Raw genomic sequence first — 20,056 nt, 5'->3', positions numbered from 1 at the left:
CGATCGCTCGCGCGCGTGCGACTTTGACCTTGCCAGGAAAGGATGTTCCGGTTTTCTGGGCACGCTGTGTCGACGCATGCGTTGGCACGTGGTGAGAAGGTATCGTCGGCGTGCCAACTCGAAGGAGCAATGCGGTTGTGTTTTGGTTGATCAGGTGTGGGATTTGCCCTGCGTTACAAGCGAGCGCGAAACTATACCGGTTTATTTCACAGCTACTTCGATCGTTGAGCGCAACTTCAGTTTGTTTTTTCCTGCCACTCTTAGAAAGCTTGCGTGTTTCCTCCATTTCTTTCGTTGCAGTAGTAGTGCAAATTAAAGTAGCAGCAGTGGTAATAATAAGCGTAATACCAGATTCTGATGCGACGCGCCTTTGAAAAGTTTGTCACGTGAAGTCCCGGTCTGACGTAACACAGTGGCTGTATTTCTTGCGCGCCTGGCGCGCTCAGTTTCGTTGTCGCCTCGATCGGGGCCTTGAATTTCGACGATTAATATCTCAAAGTACATGTGTTTGTAGGGTTTTGAAAATATAGGTATTCCATATAATGTGACGTCCTACAACTTTTCTATATAAACAAGTGCCCTCGGGTTAATAATCATAAAGTTAATTAACAAGTTTTCGTTAATTGATCAACTGAATACAATTTAGATGCGGCGATGCATTTCCGCCTCTATGAAGAGTTTGTGTGCGAAGGTGGCAGGTGCCTGACTGTCATAGCATCTTTATATAAAGAAGTCTTTATTGTATAAAAAGCATCCTGTATTTAGTGAATTGTGGGAAGAGAAATTCGTGCCCAGAATACTTCGAGTATGTGAATCTAACGGCTTTTCTTTGCGAAGGACGAGACATCATTATGGGTGATGTACAAGCATTTGCTTAACGCCTTAACCCAGCAAGACATCACGCTTTCTTGGTTGCAGGAAAAAGAGCAGAGAAGACACGTGAACCATAGATAACACTGAAGAGTGCAGAAAAAGCGGGAGACGCTGTAGACGAGGACGCGAAGGACGTCCTCCGGATATCCTTCTACCTTCCGCTGTGGTGGCAACGCTCGACATTGTACCTCAACAGATGTTTTTCTACGCGGAAAATAATAAATTGAACAAGAAACAGAGGTCGGTGCCCGCAGCTCGTAAATTCATTCGCGCGTGCAGCATTCTCGCACAACGTTGAAGGTAGCGAAATTCGTTGAGTTTTTTTTTTTTTCATAGGATGCTCTCCATGAACGGAGGAGGTCAACAGAATGTCGGCTGCTGTTGTTTTTGGAAAGTAAACGTATTTTTACAATCCAACTACGAATAGTGAAATATCGACTGTACAGTTAGTCGTTATGGTGTCTGTCATGCCTGACCCTGTTTTCTGCTAGAAATAAGGTCGCACCTGCTCAGCAGCTGAAAGGGAAGCTGAGGGTGACGGCAAAAGATGGAGCGATTGTGAAGTAAAACACAGGGACAGGTTAATCGAGTGTGTAAAGCGGGTAGTTTATTTTACCCCCTTGTCCCGTGGGAAGTGTTATATATGGTTAAACCGGACGCTGCTTGAATAACCGATTAAGTGACCGTGTCCTCTAATATGGACGGACGGAAAAAAAAAAAACTTTATTCAGGAAAAGCACCTACAAGGTTGCCAGCCCCGGGCTCAGGCCACCCGGGTAATATGTGTGGTGCGTCGTAGCTTTTTTAGCGCTGCCTGGGCCCGTTGGATTGCCGATAGTTGGTAATGTAGATCCGAGCTAGTCAGAGCGCTTAGCCATAGCTACTCGAGAAGGTCCGGTCCTATATGTTATCATCTTTGTATATTGCTCTGATCTCTGTGCGTTTCCGTAAGATATGTGCCATGTCTGCGTGTCCGTGCTTGCAAAGCTTGGAGGTCACTTATGAGTATTGCCTGGAATTTACTCTGTTTAAATGTTCTGGGTTTCGGAAGGTTCTGGATTGCAATCTTCTCCAATCTGTTTCTTGAGATCTGTCTCGGTGTTCCTGCGGTCGTGGGTATGCCTCTCTTTTTTGCTAATAGTGTCTCAGTATGTCGTGTTCGTGACCAGTCTGTAAGCTTAAGTGCAAACTTCAGGAACCCTTTAGAAACTGGGACACTCATGCAAGGACTGGTTCTCAAGAGAAAAAAAAGGGGGGAGGGGGAGCATGTTCCCGAGAGCCCATGTCAGTCGGCTTGAGAAGTTGGAACCTAAAATCGTTTAAGGGACTTTTAAAGAACTGAATATACCCTTTTCATCGCGTCGCACTGCATCGTAAACTCCAGCGTTGCGATGCAAGACTATTTGGCGTACCAACGTCTTTTGTGCCCCGTCATGTCCTTGATGACATTGAATATTACATATTAAGGCTTTTTGAATTCGACACAAAATATGCAGCATTATTAAATGTATAATATAATAATACCTGGTGTTTACCTTCCCAAAACCTCGATATGATTATGAGGGGCTCCGGAAATTTCGACCACCTGGGGTTATTTAACGTGCACCTAAATCTAAGTACACGGGCCTCAAACATTTTCGGCTCCATCAAAAATGCAGCCGCCGCGGCCGGTATTCGAATCCCGCGACCTTCGGGCCAGCAGCATTATTAAGTGGACTAAGACGCAAGATGGCCCCACCCTCATGTGCAAGTGGCACTTTACAGGGTGAGAACAGAGAGTATATATGATAGACGAGTTGCTCGGGCTCCTCCTAAAGTTCATCCATGATGCATCGTTGAATTATGAACAGTCGAATGTATGGGCTGACAGTAGAATGTGTGAGATTGTTCTTAATAAATGGAATGTGATGAACTTTAAACTGAACGTTGTTTGATACGGGGCACTCGGGCGGAGCATTTCCTCCTCCTCCTCCTAAGGCTCAATCTTAAAAGGAATGAGCGCAGAGAACGACAGAAATTTTGTTGCGATTTGTGGCTTGCTGGTGATGCGGCGTTTAGGAGGGCACTATTATTATAAATGCTTCCTCGCAGTGACGCAGTACTTGTGTTGTAACCTCATTGTATCCAGTGTTTCAGTTTTCCACTTTTGATTTCATTTACGACATTCTCCTGCTCTTTATCATTCCGTTTAGATAAAAAAAAAACGAAGTTTGACACCTCACTGCGTAGCTAAACAGCTATGGCATTGCTCTGCCGCGCTCGGGATCGCGGGTTCAGTGCATGCCGCGTTTAAGTGAGAAAATAACGCACTTTAGCAAATAGGTGTGAAGTGCTGTTGCATTAGAGTAAGAAGTCGCCCAACCGCATGTTTCGCAATATTAGCACACCTGTACGAGGGAATGTAAGGGCGTTCATATATGCACTCTCAGTCGCTGGCAAAGCACGTGATCACCGGCAGTAGCATATGGGTAACGCTTTTATTCAAGTACCTTTACACGTGACACGTGACCTTTGCTATAAACAAAGAATCTCAGTGAGTCCCTTAACCCATATATGCCCAGTGTCCTACATATAGGACGCTTCTTTGATGCACTCTGAGATGGCTATTTCTTTAGCTGATGACTAGCGCCGCCTGCAGCACATCAAGCAGGCCTCAGTGAGGCCTGCTTGATGTGCTGTAGGTAGCGCTATTTATCGCCTAAAGAAATAGCGATGTTAGAGTGCATCATAGAAGCGTCCTATATGTAGGACACTGGGTAATAAGAATCCTGACCACTTACATAGACATTTTAGTAGGGGCGGGCAGCTAAGTACACGACACATTATTTAGCATACGCATCATATTGATTTTTTACAAAGCTCGGACGTACATTGACCGCATGGCAAGTTTTTTTTCGGTGCTAAGGTGACGAAAAAACAAACACTGGACGAACCAACGCGTCGAATGTCCAGGGGGACGATGCAAGATGTATTTCATATTGATTAAGATCGACGTATGCAAAATGTATATTGCTCGATATAGAGGGGGCGGCCAACTCAAAGCGGGAACATCCAGCGCCACCGTCTCCAAGACTTCTTAGTCTGCAGAACGGCGGTTGCGACAACGTCCTCTCCGTCCATGCCAAGCTGGGGGCAAGAATCGTTCAGCTTGCCTCCGATGAGATAGTGAATGGCCCAGCCGAAGTTCCTGCGACCCAGGTACCGGTAGGCGTAGTCGACCTGCACAACGAACAAAGAAAATTTATTGAGAATTTGGTAGCGATAGCTATAAAATGTATTTATTCAAATTTTTCGTAGCCTGTCAGCAGGCATCCACAATTTTACTTGGAATGAGAAGTTTTTAATGAAGAAAATTTATTTGTGTCTACGATCCGATCTTACCCCGTAAACCTCCCGACGCTGCTTAGCCATGAAACAATCACCCTTTAAACACCCATAACGTTGTCAACAATTCTATTGTGTGAGAGGATAGCAGCGCGAAGTTAATATCCTTAACGAGTTCGCAAGCGCTACAAGGGTATTAAGGACTATACAAGGGCAAGCGCTACATTGTATTGTTTAAATAAAAAGACACAACATTGAGTTGTTGCATTCCATTGCATTGTCAGAAAAAGAATTACTCTTTGGCACGTGCGGCTAGATGGTTTTCCAGGTCTTTTGATTTTTGTTGCTTATGAATTTGTCTTTATTGGTTTTTGTTTCTTTTTTGTCACGTCCCTACATGTAACTGAACCGCATATAAATGCGGCCAATAAACAAAATCTGATGTCTGCCGCAGTGGTACTGTGGTCACGATGCTCAGCTGCTGACCCGAAGATCGCGGGTTCGATCCCGGCCGAAGCGGTCGCATTTCGATGTAGGTGCAATGCTAGAGGCCTGCGTACTATGAGATGTCAGTGCACGTTAAAGAACACCAGATGGTCGAAATTTCCGGAGCCCTGCAGTACGGCGTGCCTCATAATCATATCGTGGTTTCGGCACATAAAACCACACATATTAAACAAAAAGCGATGGTTGCAAGTAGCGCATGTCTTCGTGTGTCTGCTATTACCTCATGATATTAGGAGGTTCATGTGGCAGGCGGTATCACTTTGACGACAGAAAATGCGTTTGTCAGCGACTCCGGGAAGCCACTAAATAGACGTTTTCATCACCTTGGGTTTAATCGTGTCCGCTGTTTCGTATGTGGCCTGAGTCACTCCGTTTTCCTTGTAGACGTGTGCAATGGCCACACTGGCTTCCGGTACTATGCCTGGATTCAAAACGTTGGTTCCATCGCAGACCTGTTACAGACAAACATATGGAGCAGAAAATGACTCTGACTCTGGCTCATCCGAGAACGTCTCATCGTGACAAATGTGTTCTACAGAGGAGAATTGTCATGAAACCCACAGTTCACCTGCTGCGAAAATATATGCTATAGAACCAATAATAAAAAAAAAAAAACTTATTTTTTTATACCAGATATATGAAGCTCAGTATGAAGAAAATAGGCAGCATAATGTTCTCATTCGCATAAAATGTTACACAAGTATTAGCATAACGCAGTTATAGAAAAGAACATTAAGATATCTTATTCCCATCTCGTGCTATGTGATCGTGTTCTTTTTGTGACGTATTGACAACAACCATGCCATTCCATTGCAACAAGTGAGGTTGCAACATGGCTACTGTGCAGTTGTTTAAACATGTCCCTCCGTTTAGTTTCCTGAAATACCTTAACATCCTCATTATACCCTTGCACTTACAGTAGCCCAAACGAAGCTAGGCCCTTTATGTAGACCACCTTGTTTTACTGTACATGAATAAAGCTTCTGAATACTATCCTTGTAACCAAGCAATCATCGATATACATATAAAAAGCTATACCAATTCGACTCGAATTCATGGAAATCACACATAACAAATACTTGCCACATGCCTGCGAACGCGTAAACTGCGCGCAAAGTTAGCGCACTTAAAGTCAATTGAAGCTCGCTGAAAATAGGACTGTGAGGACCAGTAGCGTAGCCAGAATTTTTTTTTTTTTTGGTGGGTGGGGGGAGGGTTCGACCATATTTCATGAATGTTCGTGCGGGAGTTTGTATGTGTGCGTGTATGTACACACACACACACACACACACACACACACACACACACACACACACACACACACACACACACACAAGCGCAAAATTGAAAAAAAATTTCGGGGGGGGGGGGGGGGGGGGGAGGTGTTGAACCCTCTGGCTACGCTGGTGGTGGGGTCGCTTAAGTGGTACAACCATTATGAGGTTGAAGTTCAGCGGATGATGGAAGCTTGAAGCGATGAAAAAGTTTCGGCAAGTGGTCTTCTTCAAGGCAGCAATAAGACAAGACCACCTGTCGAAACATTACATAATAATAATCGTTGGGGTTTAAAGGGACACTAAAGGCAAATGACAATTTATGTCAGGGTGAAAGCTCAATGTATGAAAACGTCTAAAACGGCAATATTATCAACAGCAGTGCCCTACTTACCGAGAAATTAAGCTAAATGTATCACATGATGAGCGCCACGAGTGGGACATTTTCGAAGAGATCCCGATGACGTATGAGAGTCTGCCTACAATAAATCACTAGTAATCAAACTAGCAGCAATAAAAAAAGAACCTTCCGTGCATCAAAAGACGTAATAAAATGCTGTTTGTTCGTTTCCGTTTGATTCATGGAAAAAAGAACCTCTGTGGCGTTGCCATGGGGAACGGCGCGCGTGGTTCAAAGGATCCGTTTTCGCCGAACTGCACCTCGCCCGGCGCCCTGCTTCGCTCACGCGGTCGCGTCTCAGTGGTAGTTTCGGTATCGCGTACTGCCGCGTGTGTTTTGCATTCTCGTGAAAGTTACTCTGACAGAAAGCCCGACAAAATGCCGCATGCATGTGATGTTGCCGGATGCCCGAATGGTGCACACCGCCAGTGATGCAGCAAAGAAACCGATGTGTCTTTTCACTGGGTGCCGCGGAATGAACCCTTACATACATCCATTGAGGCGATCTCCGTCCACAACCATTGCGGCGATTGCGGCAAGCTTCGATTGCTTAGATGGTCGTTGCTGCTGCTGTGGGTCCCGCTACTTTCGCTCTGTTGCTAATAGTGTCGGCGGCCGCGCAGTAAAGGCGGGCAACGTTGGGCACGGAAGCAGTGACGTATGAAAAGTCTGATTTCAGGTGGGTGATTTGAAGTGCGCTAACGCGATTCGGACCACTAAAACGTGATTTTATTTCAAAATAAGCACTTCCTTGGCATAAAAGTAGCACTACGACGTTTCTGGATTACTATTTCAACAATCAACGTCGACCTGATATTTGCCTTTAGTGTCCCTTTAACGTCCCATAACCACGGTACGATTACGAGAGACGCCGTAGAGAAGGGCTCCGGAAATTTCGATCGCCTGGGGTTCCTTAACGTGCACCTAAATCTAAGTACATGGGCCTCAAGCAATTTCGCCTCCATCTAAACTGCGGCCGCCGCGGCCAGGATTCGATCCCGCGACCTTCGCTTGTCGAAACATTGACAACAGCGACACCCAATGTGTCAAGGAACCGCTACAAGCACGACGTCACTCACGTTAGAATAAGGCACGGCTTCTCGGTCGACGCATTGGCTTCCGTACATCGCCACAGTGTCCCAACCGGACTCCATTATGAAACGGGACACTATCGCGCTCAGCGACAACAGCACGGTCACGTATTTGGGGATCTCCGCCGCGTTCACCAACTCCACGGTTGTGTCCTGCATTGGAATTTCGTCATGAGTGACAATGTGTATGATGCCAGCAACACAATGTGTTTCCCGGAATACCTTCAAGTTGAAGTACGAATGGTCGTGACATAACTTTATTAGACACATCTAATGAAACCAACAGACATTCAAGACAAGGAAAACATAGGGGACATTATTTGTTGTCTTTAGTGGTAGTGTAATGATTATGACCTAAAGTGAAATAAATTAAGTTGGTGAAAAATCTCCCTTTCCGTCGGTGGGATACTAACCCACTAGGCTAACATTACTAGGTAATAAACGCACATAAATACCAAACAAAGTGTACGAGGGAGCGCCCTCCGTCGTAGCTTAATTGGTAGAACATCGCACGCGGTAATTTGAAGGTTGTGGGTTCGGATCCCACCGATGGAAAGGGTGCCTCTTCATCCACTTTAATTCCTTTCACTTTAGGTCGTAATCATAACACTACCTTTAAAAACAGCAAATAATGTCCCCTATGCTTTCCTTAGAATAATTGTCCGTTGCTTTCATTTGGTTGTGTATAACAAAGAAAACGAGTCCCTCGAAAAATTCCCTGTCTTTCGTACATTACATAACTTAGTTTTTTTAAAGACAATGATGTGCCAATCTATTAGAACAAAAGCTCTCGTAGGCACTTCATACGTTATTTATAAGAAACTGGTGCTCTCTGTATGAACTGCTACGGCACACTTTGTTTCATCGAGTCATGGCGCTGACGTATCATTTTTAATACCTTGTTACTTCTACGTGCGATGGTTATTATACATAGCAATGAAACGTAGTTCTCGAAAAACGCATGGGTGGCCGCGCATATGCTGTGAAGTCTAGAAATATAGCCCGCGCACTATGTGTGATATATGAGATAAAAAAAGTTTGAAGCATTGCAAATAGTCTCAACAGAATATGCACGCAACATAACAGGTGGTGTAAGTGTATAGCTAGAATTGTGCTGCTGTCCCTAAATCGAAAAGTATACAGTCACTGCATATTGCCAATTGTAACATATGGGGCTCAAATTTGGAAAATATCAAAGAAACCGGAGACAAATTTACGGATCAAAAAGCGCGCGATGGAACAGAACCGCCGCGGTGGTACTGTGGTAACGGTGCAGTGGTAACGTGTTCGGCTGCTGACTCGAAGGACGCGGGTTCGATGCCAGCCGCGGCGGTCGCATTTCGATGGAGGCGAAATGCTAGAGGCCCGTGTATTTACATTTAGGTGCACGTCAAAGAATTATAAGTGGTCCATATTTCTAAAGCCCTCCACTACGCTGTGCCTCGTAATCATATCGTGGTTTTGGCACGTAAAAACTCAGATATTAATGTTGAAGGTCATTATGTTTCGAAGAAACGATACGCTTGAGCGCGCACGCAATGGAAGTAATTTTAAAAAGGAGGCGCCACCGAAAGCGTGCTATTTCTTCTTTCTTGAGATTAGGCTCCATATGTACTCTGCGTGTTGCTGGTTCATGCTTCGTGGAATATTTTAAACAGGGATCGCTAGTCGCACACACAGCGTATGTATATAAATACGGACTTTTTTTTCCCCGGCTGGCACGCGTGGGTAACCTTAATTAAGACTTCCTATGCGGGTATCACGGGCAATTCGCTCAGAACTCGCGCATTGTGAACAATATTGCAATTTGCGGCACTTTCAGCATACAAGTTTCCTAGTTTTCTGTGAAAGAAAACTCGCCCTCATCCCAGCAGTGCTGTTCATCCCACGTGTTGTACAGGTGCCCGCATAGATAGTCGTGTGTAGTTGAGCAATGCGTCTATGGAAAAAAAGTTTCGTTACTTTCAGTCTCTAGAAGCAACAGTTATGAACGATGGCTACACCATCATGCAGGTATACTGCACAATGCGGCACTCGGAAACACAGTTGAATGACACGACTCTCAGCCATTGTTTGTTTAAAAATGCCAGTAATGGGTACAATTTATGGCAGGTGGTTTCTACGCGCTCATTAGACGCTGATGATGCGGCATTCACCTTTGCAGAGTGTTATGTGATCGCTATTATATTTTGGGCCAGTGTCCGTCAGGTCGCACTGACGAAGGCTGGCCCAGTAAAACATTTAAAGATATACGAACGACGCCAGGGTGCTTGTTTCACCGCGACACGTGTGTGTGTGTATATATATATATATATATATATATATATATATATATATATATATATATATATATATATATATATATATATAGAGAGAGAGAGAGAGAGAGAGAGAGAGAGAGAGAGAGGGAGAGACGTGGCGTCCGAACCACCAGTAAACAAAAAAGATCATGTGATTGTGTTGTTTAAAGGTACGGACGAAGGCATCAGGAGCGGAGATAATACACGCATAGAGCAGCGAAAGAAGGGGAAAGTGTGTACAATAGGTAATTCTACTTATGTGTAGCCACGCTGGCCTCCTCCCACTTTCCATTAACTTACCATAGCGGGGAGGGGCACGTGCAAGTTGTTGCTCAGAATGGTCGGCCCGGAGACGATGCACTGCGTAGTGGGCCAGTGCCAGATGTGGGTGTACACGACAAGCAGGTTTACTGGCTGCGACCTGAAACGACGTCAGATCTCGATCATCTCATTATAATCGGAACTATCTCAATCAACGTATATACATGACCAAGGGCGCTCCTAAATAGTTTTACCTATAGCCTCGTATGGCTTCACTTTCTTCTTTCCTGAGCTTGTCCCCATTTCCTAAAGTATGATCTGTTTTTTCTTTAATATCTGTAGGCCACGTGATTGTAAAACACTCAAATATTGCCCGCGGAAGGTTATTGAGCCTTCCACATTGCGCAATAGTCCCCAAATTCATTTAGTCTTCACCGATTGAAGCCTTAATCTTCCTTTGTTGTAGGAGATCCCCATCGTCGCTATACGGGACAACGTCATCTGCAAATTTCAGATCGGTCCTAAATACTGAGCCTTTCCAATCCAGCTTATTGAATGCATATCTAAAGCGTGTGATGAATAGTATAAGGTAGCTTCTACGTTCCTGCCCGACAAGTAAACCAACCGGTATTTTAAGCTTTTTTTAATGTACTTTGAGGTAATAGATAAGTACTTTGACGTAAAGTGTGGTCACATAATTAGAGCGGGAGTTGAAGCTGCAGAGATCTGAACTTTCCGAACCATATTGGAAGATTTAGTGACCACAGGCTTGCAGGTTTCTAAGTGACTTGGCAAAACGGCAAGGCAACGTTTTTTAGGTCTTGGTCAGACTTTTTAGGTCAGACCCGAGGGCACTTTTGACAAATGGACAACGCCTCGGTCACAGTTATCACCTGATCGTTTATATTAAAGAAAACGGCGAGATGTTCCTACAGCGTCAAAAAATTAGGACTTTTTGCAGGTACGTTTTCCCTTGACTCTATGCAGACTTAGTCCCGTGAAACACATTTCACATCTTTAATGCGATGTTTTCTGTTGTGAACATCCCTGGGTTTTGCTGGCTGCTACTGTCTAACGCACGTGACTTCCGGATACACAATCCTCGTGTTAAGTTCACTATCGGCTTTGCACTTCCCGTCTCCTAACTTCCCGCTTACATGTTTCTTCGGTTACAGCCAATTTAAGGAAGGTCTCTCTAACAACGGGGTTAGAAAAGCCACAGTTTCACCGCAAGGGCGAAGCAATGAATGCGATAGCAAGAAATTGGAATGTCACACGAAGAACGACAAGCAGCTCGATACTTGCAGCGCGCAGCTGAAACACAAAGAAGGACACCCGAAATGAACGCACAGGTATACACAGGACAAGCGCGAACTAACGACTGTCACAGTTGTTACGTCTTTGTGCTTGAGCAACGCACTGCAAGTGTCGACAATGTTTGTTTGTTTGTTGGTTTCTTTCCTCACGATTATGGCACATACTCACTCTGGGGGATTGGCCAAGACTGCGTGTCGACAATGGAGAATGAGACGCTCTTAGATATGTCTTTTTCTTTTAAACTGCGGCGCGTGGAGTGACCCCTCTGCGTCTCCTGCCGCACGGGAGCGTCTGACTCAAGGTGTGCCCGGTGTTTTTTTTTTTTTTTATTTTCGCTCTACATCCCAAGTGGCTACAGAAAAGGGCCACTTTGTCGTGCGCGTCTCAAGGGCAGTTTTCAAATTGAAAGAATGTAGGAGCGCTGCGTGATAGAAAACACGCTCAAGCTACCCCCAGCGGTAAATGGTGAACATAATACCTAGCCATTATTTCGCCGGCCCATACATGGCGTGCGGTTGAGTTGTTAACGAAGCGCTCTGGGGAGCGAGGGGTCACTGGTCGGGTACTTCAGATTTTTAGATGCGAAGCAGCTCATGAACGAGGCCTGTCCCCCCAGCGTGGCCAGTGCCCTGCGTGCCACTAGATGTATGGAAGAAAGAAGAGAACGAAATGCTCGCACGAGGGTGCTATCCTGGACTTCCGCCATTTTCTGTCGAATTTGACGTAGGCGTGACGTGTACACAATGATGACGCAAACGCATGAAATGCTTGCGAAACGTGACGTGAAGTGGACATAAAATACAAAGAAACGCGCAATTAAGTAACATTTTGTTTCTGTAATTGTAAATGCAACAACAAAAAAATAAACGGAAACTGAAGCATTTAGTTTTAAAGTCGTGAAGCGGACAATATCGTCTGCAATTCAGCGCCATATTTGGAGATGAGCGACAAAGCCATAGTAACTTTTTTAGCCAATAAGTGAGCGAGCCAAGCCAGCGTCGACATTGCCGACATCGTTATTTCGCTGGTTGTTTTGTGTAGGTGTTCTGTGGTTATTTCGGCAGATCGCGAACAGTGGGCCGCGATGTTGCATTTTTTCACCGATCGTCCCTGTATGGGGAGGGTGGTTTGCAACTTACTACCGGAGGTACGATGGGAGCCGTGACAGACGATGACAGAGCGCCTTTACCGCCTGGGCCCCAGCAGCAGGCCGCCGCCGGAGTGGCGGCAGCTCGAGCTCGAGGAGCGGAATGACGGTGCAGTCAGGTAAGCTTGCGTTTCACTCGGGTGGTGTTGAAGTTTCAGCTATGCACATGCTTATTGCAGGAGAGCAGGCGGATGGCCGTTCGATTTGGCGACGCACGTTTCGGTGGACGACGCCCGCATCGTTACAAGTATGCGCGTCGACCCCGTCTTGGGCTGCGGTGGCCCTTCGTTCCCAGGGCCCGCGGCGTCCAGAAGCGCTATAAGGAGCTGCACAGCATTGCAAGTATTAATAATGCCCTTTCTGTTCCTTCTGTCTTTTTTGTTGCGGTGGCTGTTTCGCGTCTAGTTTATCTTAAGTAATGTGCCAACTATCCCAACAGCCAGCTGAATTATTTATAACGTCTCCGATGCGCGAAGTATCTTCCTGAACTGTCGTGATCATTAAGATGGTGCTATATGTTTTGCTGAGGATGCGTAAGGCACTACTGTAAGTAAAAGTTACAATCATGTAAATATACATAAGCAGAAGCAATAAGAGTTAAGTTTCAGGACCTGCACGTTACGCGCGATCAGTTGAATCTGAAAGATAAAGTCTAGGCGAATCTCAATCCACAGAAGTGATGCACCTCCGAAGGTGTTAACTGTGGAAGGTACTTCGACGTTGCTTACAACATACGGATAAGAAGTGCATAATGGCCACAATAAAGAAGAGGAATTGTAGTATTTCATGCAGTTGATGTTACATTGGACTGGAAACACTAAGAAGTGCACAAACTGCATTCAAAGAGATGTCTTTTATGCAGATGTGCTGGTTTCAAAACTGGCTGGTACAATATTAGAGGCATCCTTTGTTGTTGTTGGCAGCACTGAATGATAAGACAATGATGTAAGCAATGAGACAACTTGACTGCTTTTTATTATTGCAAGGATGATGAATTGACTCACAATGATGAATTAACAGAAGATCAATTGACTCACGATACATTATGAAATATCATGTATTACTCTTGCATGTAAACTTTTATAGTCCACCAGAGAAACCAGGACAGAAAGTAGCTACACAGTGCTGTGCCCACGTTGCCCCTTTCGGTACTGGTTCGTTTTGTGCCTATAAGCGTGTACATAGATTACCAACCACAGCAAGCTTGTGCTCTTGCATGTACGAGTGGCTACTACATGAATAGAGCTTTTGTACACACCTGCCAGACTCGTACAGTCATCACAGGTGTTCGTATTGTGAATAAAGTGCCGAAAACAATGCTCTGGAATGGCATTCAATGTTGCATGCACTGCTGCAAAATAACACAGGCTGTTTACAGAGTCACTATGGTCTCAACAAACTAGTGCTGCTATGATTTGCGGCATAAACTGAGCATGCTTTTGCCTTGTAACTGCTTGGTACAATTAGCATGCTCTCAATGAACGAACACAATGAAGGTTTTGTCAGAATACAATTCCTGCAAGAACACAAGTACAAGGGATAGGTATAGGATCGAATACAATGCAAGTGGCTACTTTGTCATGAGAAACAGCAAGAGCTTATGTGTTTCACGTTTCTGTGCACATCTCGCAGGAATGTAACCCCATTACATCGAGTCGTGCCCAGCTGTCAACCACTACAGAGCGTGATCCTGCCTTTGCCTACCCGCCTGGTTCATGTCTACTGCAGCCGTATCGTCGCTATTGTTGTTGTAAAGGTCCGCATATTCTCCATCGAGTTCTTCAGTGCAAGGGATGTCGTCTGGCTCAGGCAGCTGCTGCCAAACACCGAGGCTGTGAAGCACGACACAAACTGCGATGATCTTCGACGTGAAGAGTGGGCCATAGTACAGTGTTCTGTACCTCTGCAAGCACCGAAAGTGGGCCTTGAGGACTCCAGTGCACAGTTATACGACGCACCGCAGTGAAGAGTGGGTGCGGTGGAATCAGGCAGCAGAGGATTCTGCAGGATGTGCTCCAGGGATGGGGTTAAGCAGCCAAGGTTGAAGCGAGTATGCACTATCACCTGTGGAGGACAGTGTTCCAATTAGCATAATATGAATGTATACATTAATATGTACTACTCCTTTCTCATTTCTTTTAACTTATTCGAAGACATCGTGTCACTGATATGCACTGCTTTCCTTTTTTTACAGCTAGACATATTCACAGAATTGCTTGTCTGGTTAGGTTACATAATTACGGCTTTTGAAATGCTCCAACGAAAAAATGGCTTTATCAACTCAATTCCTTCGTCAGGAGGAATGACAACGAAGCTACTGAACTGCAGCCCTTAACTTCTTTCATAGAAAAGAAGAGCGAGTGACAGAAGGCGCATCTTCTTTGGTGGTAAGGTGTTGTTCTTTCTTTCGGGACTGATGTGCGGCTGCAGACGGTCAGCGCATTCAAGGCTTGGTTTCCCTTAAATTTTTTTTGTGCTTAGGCCGTCAATGAGACGTGACAGCAGGTTTCTTTTGCAACCGTTTGAGTTGTTTTTTAGTGCTTTTTATGAACCATGACTGAAATACCTTTGAGTTGTCAGTTGATTTATTTTATTGCTATATAGCACATGGCTGTGCTTGCTTATTTGTATTTTTTATACAAGTTGTCCTTTCTACACATAATTGTATTTATGAATGTACAACATCTATGGCAGTTGTATTTGATGTATTCTTTTTTTTAACATAGCCTCAGATTGTAGCATTTTCTGTATCATCGCATGCTTACTATTTATTATTTCACCACTTTATAATAAAGGATCATACAATCTCTTCATGAAAGTTTATTTCATGCTTGACCTTTCTATTGCACTAGTAGTCTTTCCCATGACCATAGAAAGACAAGTTGCAATTATACACTGAGAACAAGTCGAATATTGTGTGCCGCCTCGGGTCTCAGTATGACTTGTTTTCTCAAATGTGTGCATGAGAGAATTTTCATTCAAGGGAACACGAGTGCCACTAAAGTAGATAGTGTTCGACCAAGGTAGCTGCCAGTAATAACAGACAGGGCAGAAATTTAGACAAAGAGACTTGAGTAGTTAAGAACCATGCAGCGTGTAATAAAATTACCATGAATAATGTTTTGCTACACTAAGACACCACACAAGCATTCTCACGCTTGCATACCAAGCAGCTATTCACCAACCTGGCCACGGCGTCCCTGCCCAGTCCTGGCTCACGGTGGATGTCTTCCACATAAAGGCTTCGTGCACGGGCCCCGAGTGCGAGGGCGGTCATCGGCAGGGTTGGTCACATACCTGCAGTGTTGTTTGCATTGGAAGGAAGTCGGCAACAGCAATACAACCAGCTACATGCAGAACAACTGTAACTGTGTGGTCCAACGCACTTATTCTCTCGAGTTGCTTTCGGAGCGCAGCTTCGACAGCTGTATCTTTCATTTCATATGTGGCAGTTACTGCATGTCTGCATATCACTGTTTATGAAATTACAGCGCAATCAGCACGTTTGATTTCCTTTCATGCATTATTTTTCTTAAAAGCTACCACGATCAAATATGAAGCTCGATGAACTTTTTATGGTGTCACGTCACCCCTGCCAAAACTAAATAGTGACGGAAATTCCGTTTACCGCGACTACTGCGTTCTTTTCTATCACTGCAGTTGGAGCCACGGCAAATGTCGTTAAATACTGGAGAGTGGCGAAAAGCTGTCTTTCACGTTCCTCATTTGCATTCTACTAACAGCATGCGCGAGATTGAATAAGATGAAATTGTTCTCACCACCATGACGCTGAGGGCGTAAAAGTTCTTGCGGCAAAAGTAAGCAGCCTTGTTGCCATCGTCCTTTTCATACGGCCCACTTATGCACACGAACGTGTAGTCGACCACCTCAACGCAGCCTTCAAATCTTGCATCTATGTGGACAAAGCCTCCCTTTTGGCAGGGAGGGCGATCCACTCATTACCGAGGCGCTCGACGATCGCTTCCATGACAGCATGAATCGTGAGACCCACACTGGACTAGCTCGTCGCCACGTCCTCGTTGTTCGAGATCGCGTCGTGGTAACTGCCGGTGGCGAACAAGCAAAGGGCGCAAAGCACTTGTAGCTCAACAAAAACAACAACAACGGTCGGGGCTGTTCTCGTGTCCGTACGCCGCCTCTCCAGGTCCTGGCGAAGCTCCCCGCACAGCCATCGCACAGTGTCCTTCGTCAGCCGGCACCACAGTTGAAATAATTGATCGGTCATCACAAAAGCATCGCGGTACTCGCGATGCTTCCTGCAGCTTCAGCCACTACACAACAAAGGGCAGCGCCATTTTTCTTCGCTTATCTAGCGTTCTCTTGCGGCGAGAACCGCAAATTCGAACAAGCGAAATTAAACAATAACCTTTTATTTTAACAAGCAAGCTTCATGTACAACACTTTATAATATTACTAACCGAAAACATGCTTGTAAAGTAACTCACGGAATGGCATCCACACATACGTATGTGAGGCTGCACATCGAACAAGCAACTCAATTTACAACAATATGGCGGCAAATTTTGGGCACTTCATCGTTCTCACATTTTAAGCTGCAAATTTGGCAGGATGCAACGTCACGCAACGTCAATTTGACGCTACAAAAAGTGAGATCCTGTGACGCAATGGGCGCCATCAGTGCAATGTCCAATCGTGTTGCAGACATGGCGGCTCTTCGTCAAGCGAGCAGTAGTTTCGATAAACCGCAAGTTGACCGTAGGCACAGCTCAGTACCATATTTCGGTTTCGTTGTTTCACCCAAACCTTTATTTCTACATGACAGAGTACGGCGAAGCGTTGCTTCGGAAAAAAATTACTATTTTTGGCACGTTACGTCATCGCGGATTCCTGTGTCGTAACGCCATTGCAGCGCCACAATGCGAACGACTTCGCGTGACCAATCAAATCATCAACATGGCGGAATTTGACAACATGGCGGAATTTGACAATGTCCAGAATAGCACCCCGAGAGGAGAGTTCGCGCATGGTGTGCAGAAAGGAATGTTTGCCTGAGGAAAACGGTGCCAACTAGATATATGGAAGAAAGAAGAGAACGAAGTTTTCGCACGAGCGAATCTCGCGCATGGTGTGCAGAAAGGAATGTTTGCCCGACATATGGACGTGCGATAGAGCGCTCGCTCCAGTGTGGCGCGTGCTCTAGTATAAATCATGCGAGGGGGGTACCCACTACGCCATAAATCATGCAAGGTACCCAGCTTCGCCATAAAAAATCATCGTCATTTATGCAAGGTACCCACTACGCCATAAATATGCAAGGTACCCTAGATGCGAAGCAGCTCATGAACGAGGCCTGTCTCCCCGGCGTCGCGTCGGCGTAGCCTGTGCCCCAGCAGATCCGGAGCGGCGGGCTCGCGAATCCGAAGCGAAACGGGGCGCGTTGACATCGCATTCTCAAATTACGGAGCACAAGGCCGTTATAACTCAAGGAAAACGTTCCTCTGAGCTTAAAGTCATATATGACGATAACAACATCAGGGGAACCGTTCCCCTGAGCTTCAAGTCACATATGAGGTAACACGTGAGGAGAACCTCGAATGGAAGGACCATGAACAGTGATGAAGATAATAAAACATTTACAGAAATCTAAGTCGGACTCATGGCTGCTTCGCATACTACTCAGGGTTCCCTTTACGGGGAAATGACGGGATTGTTTTTTTTCTCTGCTTATTTTTCTTTGAGCTTTTTTATATATAACATACATATACATCCGGGACATGTCGGCGACGGCAAAAATTCGCCGAAAGTGTCCATATAATTGCTATCGCAATAAATGGAAATAGACATCGTTGACACAGGAATTGAGTGCAGGAAGCCCACGAATACACGTGGCGCCATGCGTGTTGGGCACTGGATGAAAGACGAAGGCGCGAAGTAGCTTCGCCGTATAGAGGTACATGCAGGCCACTGGACTTGCCGCTATCTTTAATACACCGCACTAAACAAATATTTTATGCGCGCAAACAAGGGGTGCTACGGGTTACAAACCACCGCCATATGTTCCCCATTACCGGATGCACCACTCCCTATTTATTCTGATAGGTTCCTCTGACTATACATCAGAATGCCGAGGAAATACTTACATGGAAATTTTCTTGAGGACAGCAGCGAGGGCAACTTTTTCCGCGGAAAAGTTTGCGAACCACGCTTGTATGCCCAATAGCACGTATCGGCGGTGGCCCCTTTGGCCGGTCATTGAGTTTGCTGCAACCTGGAGTGACTTGAAGCGCTGAAGAAGGACCGGAAAATGTTAATGCTTAAGAAATTCGCGGCTGCTTATCAATTAAAATAACAGGTACTGAACGAAAAATTCGGGATTTAATCGTTCTACCTTGATCGTATTACAGATATACGTTTATAAATCGTTAACTCCATGGCCTTTGTATGGTTCAGATTTGCCGACTTTTCCCGCATGTATTGTAAAATGGGATTTCCTCTATGACAAATCTTCGCCCCCATAAGACGATTAAATAAAACTATACATTAAAGAACTTGAACATTCATTCTAATTGACCAAGTGCTTGCGCACTGAAATGTTCATAGGTTTCAAATAATAATTAACTTATTTGTTCATACCACAGTGTTGTTGAGCCATATCAGGGATCAGGGACGTAGCTAGCATTCTTTTACAAGGTTGGGGGAGGGGGGGGGTTAGTTCAGTTACCTTTATGTATCTCGTGCATGCGCTTCTTTGTGTGGGTGTATATGTGCAGATGCAAAATTCAAAAAATTCATTTTGTCCATCCCTGCCCTTGGCTACGCCAATGGCAGCGATGGACGAAAAGTAAACACTTGCACAGCATTAAATCTGAAACAAATCACGAAGTGTGAAAAAAGAATAAAAATGCAAGACAATAAAAAGCATTTGGTTGATACATAATTATAGGAAAGCTAACTGCGCTACAACTTCCAGGAAATTTGACATTAACCAAATAACCAAATAGTAGTACTAGGTTATAGCATGGCGATATCCGGTTAAAGAGCTGCGGGCAATGGTTAGGAAACTGTTAATGAGGAGGTAGTATGATGAGTATCTCATTACGTGATGTTTGAGGTAGATATGGGCAGCAGCGAAGGCAACTTACGCCCAGAATGTGAGGTTGAAGCGTGCGAGCGTGTTCAACGTGCCGTATGTGCCGCTGACAACGTGAGCCCGTGGTGTCTCACGTTATTTTTCCAAAGCTTAATAAATTGTGTCACACACGGTGGAAGTCTTCAGTTGTTCCGACGACTCGTCGCCTTGCCTGAACAGTGGCGTTGGCAAAAAAAAAAAAAAACAAAACAAACAAATACAATACGTCATGTTTCGTCTTTCTGACAGCAGTATCTCGACGTTCGTCACTATAAGAGGCCATAAAGCAGGGGGATAAGTTATCCGCATTTCACGTTTTTCACCTCAAAGAAGAAATCTAGGTAAGCAGTTTTAGAATGAAAAGCCCAAGGTTTATTAGTATGCGAATTGATCTATCCGGCAGTATCGATTTAGTGCTGCTCACCAAATAATTTCTTACGTTCATTTAGAA

At 45.0% G+C, this 20,056-nt stretch overlaps 1 protein-coding gene across 1 annotated transcript; it reads right to left on the bottom strand.

The window, feature by feature from the left end:
- Positions 1-3,909: 3,909 nt before the first annotated feature.
- LOC119394710 (uncharacterized) lies at positions 3,910-18,756 on the bottom strand. Its single transcript, XM_037662023.2, has 5 exons — positions 18,617-18,756; positions 10,070-10,190; positions 7,458-7,622; positions 5,028-5,156; positions 3,910-4,092 (listed from the first exon to the last, which is right to left on the bottom strand). Exons 1-5 carry the CDS (start codon positions 18,727-18,729, stop codon positions 3,910-3,912), a joined length of 711 nt encoding a protein of 236 aa, XP_037517951.1. The 5' UTR covers positions 18,730-18,756.
- Positions 18,757-20,056: the final 1,300 nt, after the last annotated feature.

This window comes from Rhipicephalus sanguineus, chromosome 5, assembly GCF_013339695.2.
Source record: "Rhipicephalus sanguineus isolate Rsan-2018 chromosome 5, BIME_Rsan_1.4, whole genome shotgun sequence".
Lineage (NCBI taxonomy): Eukaryota > Metazoa > Arthropoda > Arachnida > Ixodida > Ixodidae > Rhipicephalus > Rhipicephalus sanguineus.
This window is presented reverse-complemented; position numbering and strand designations above follow the sequence as displayed.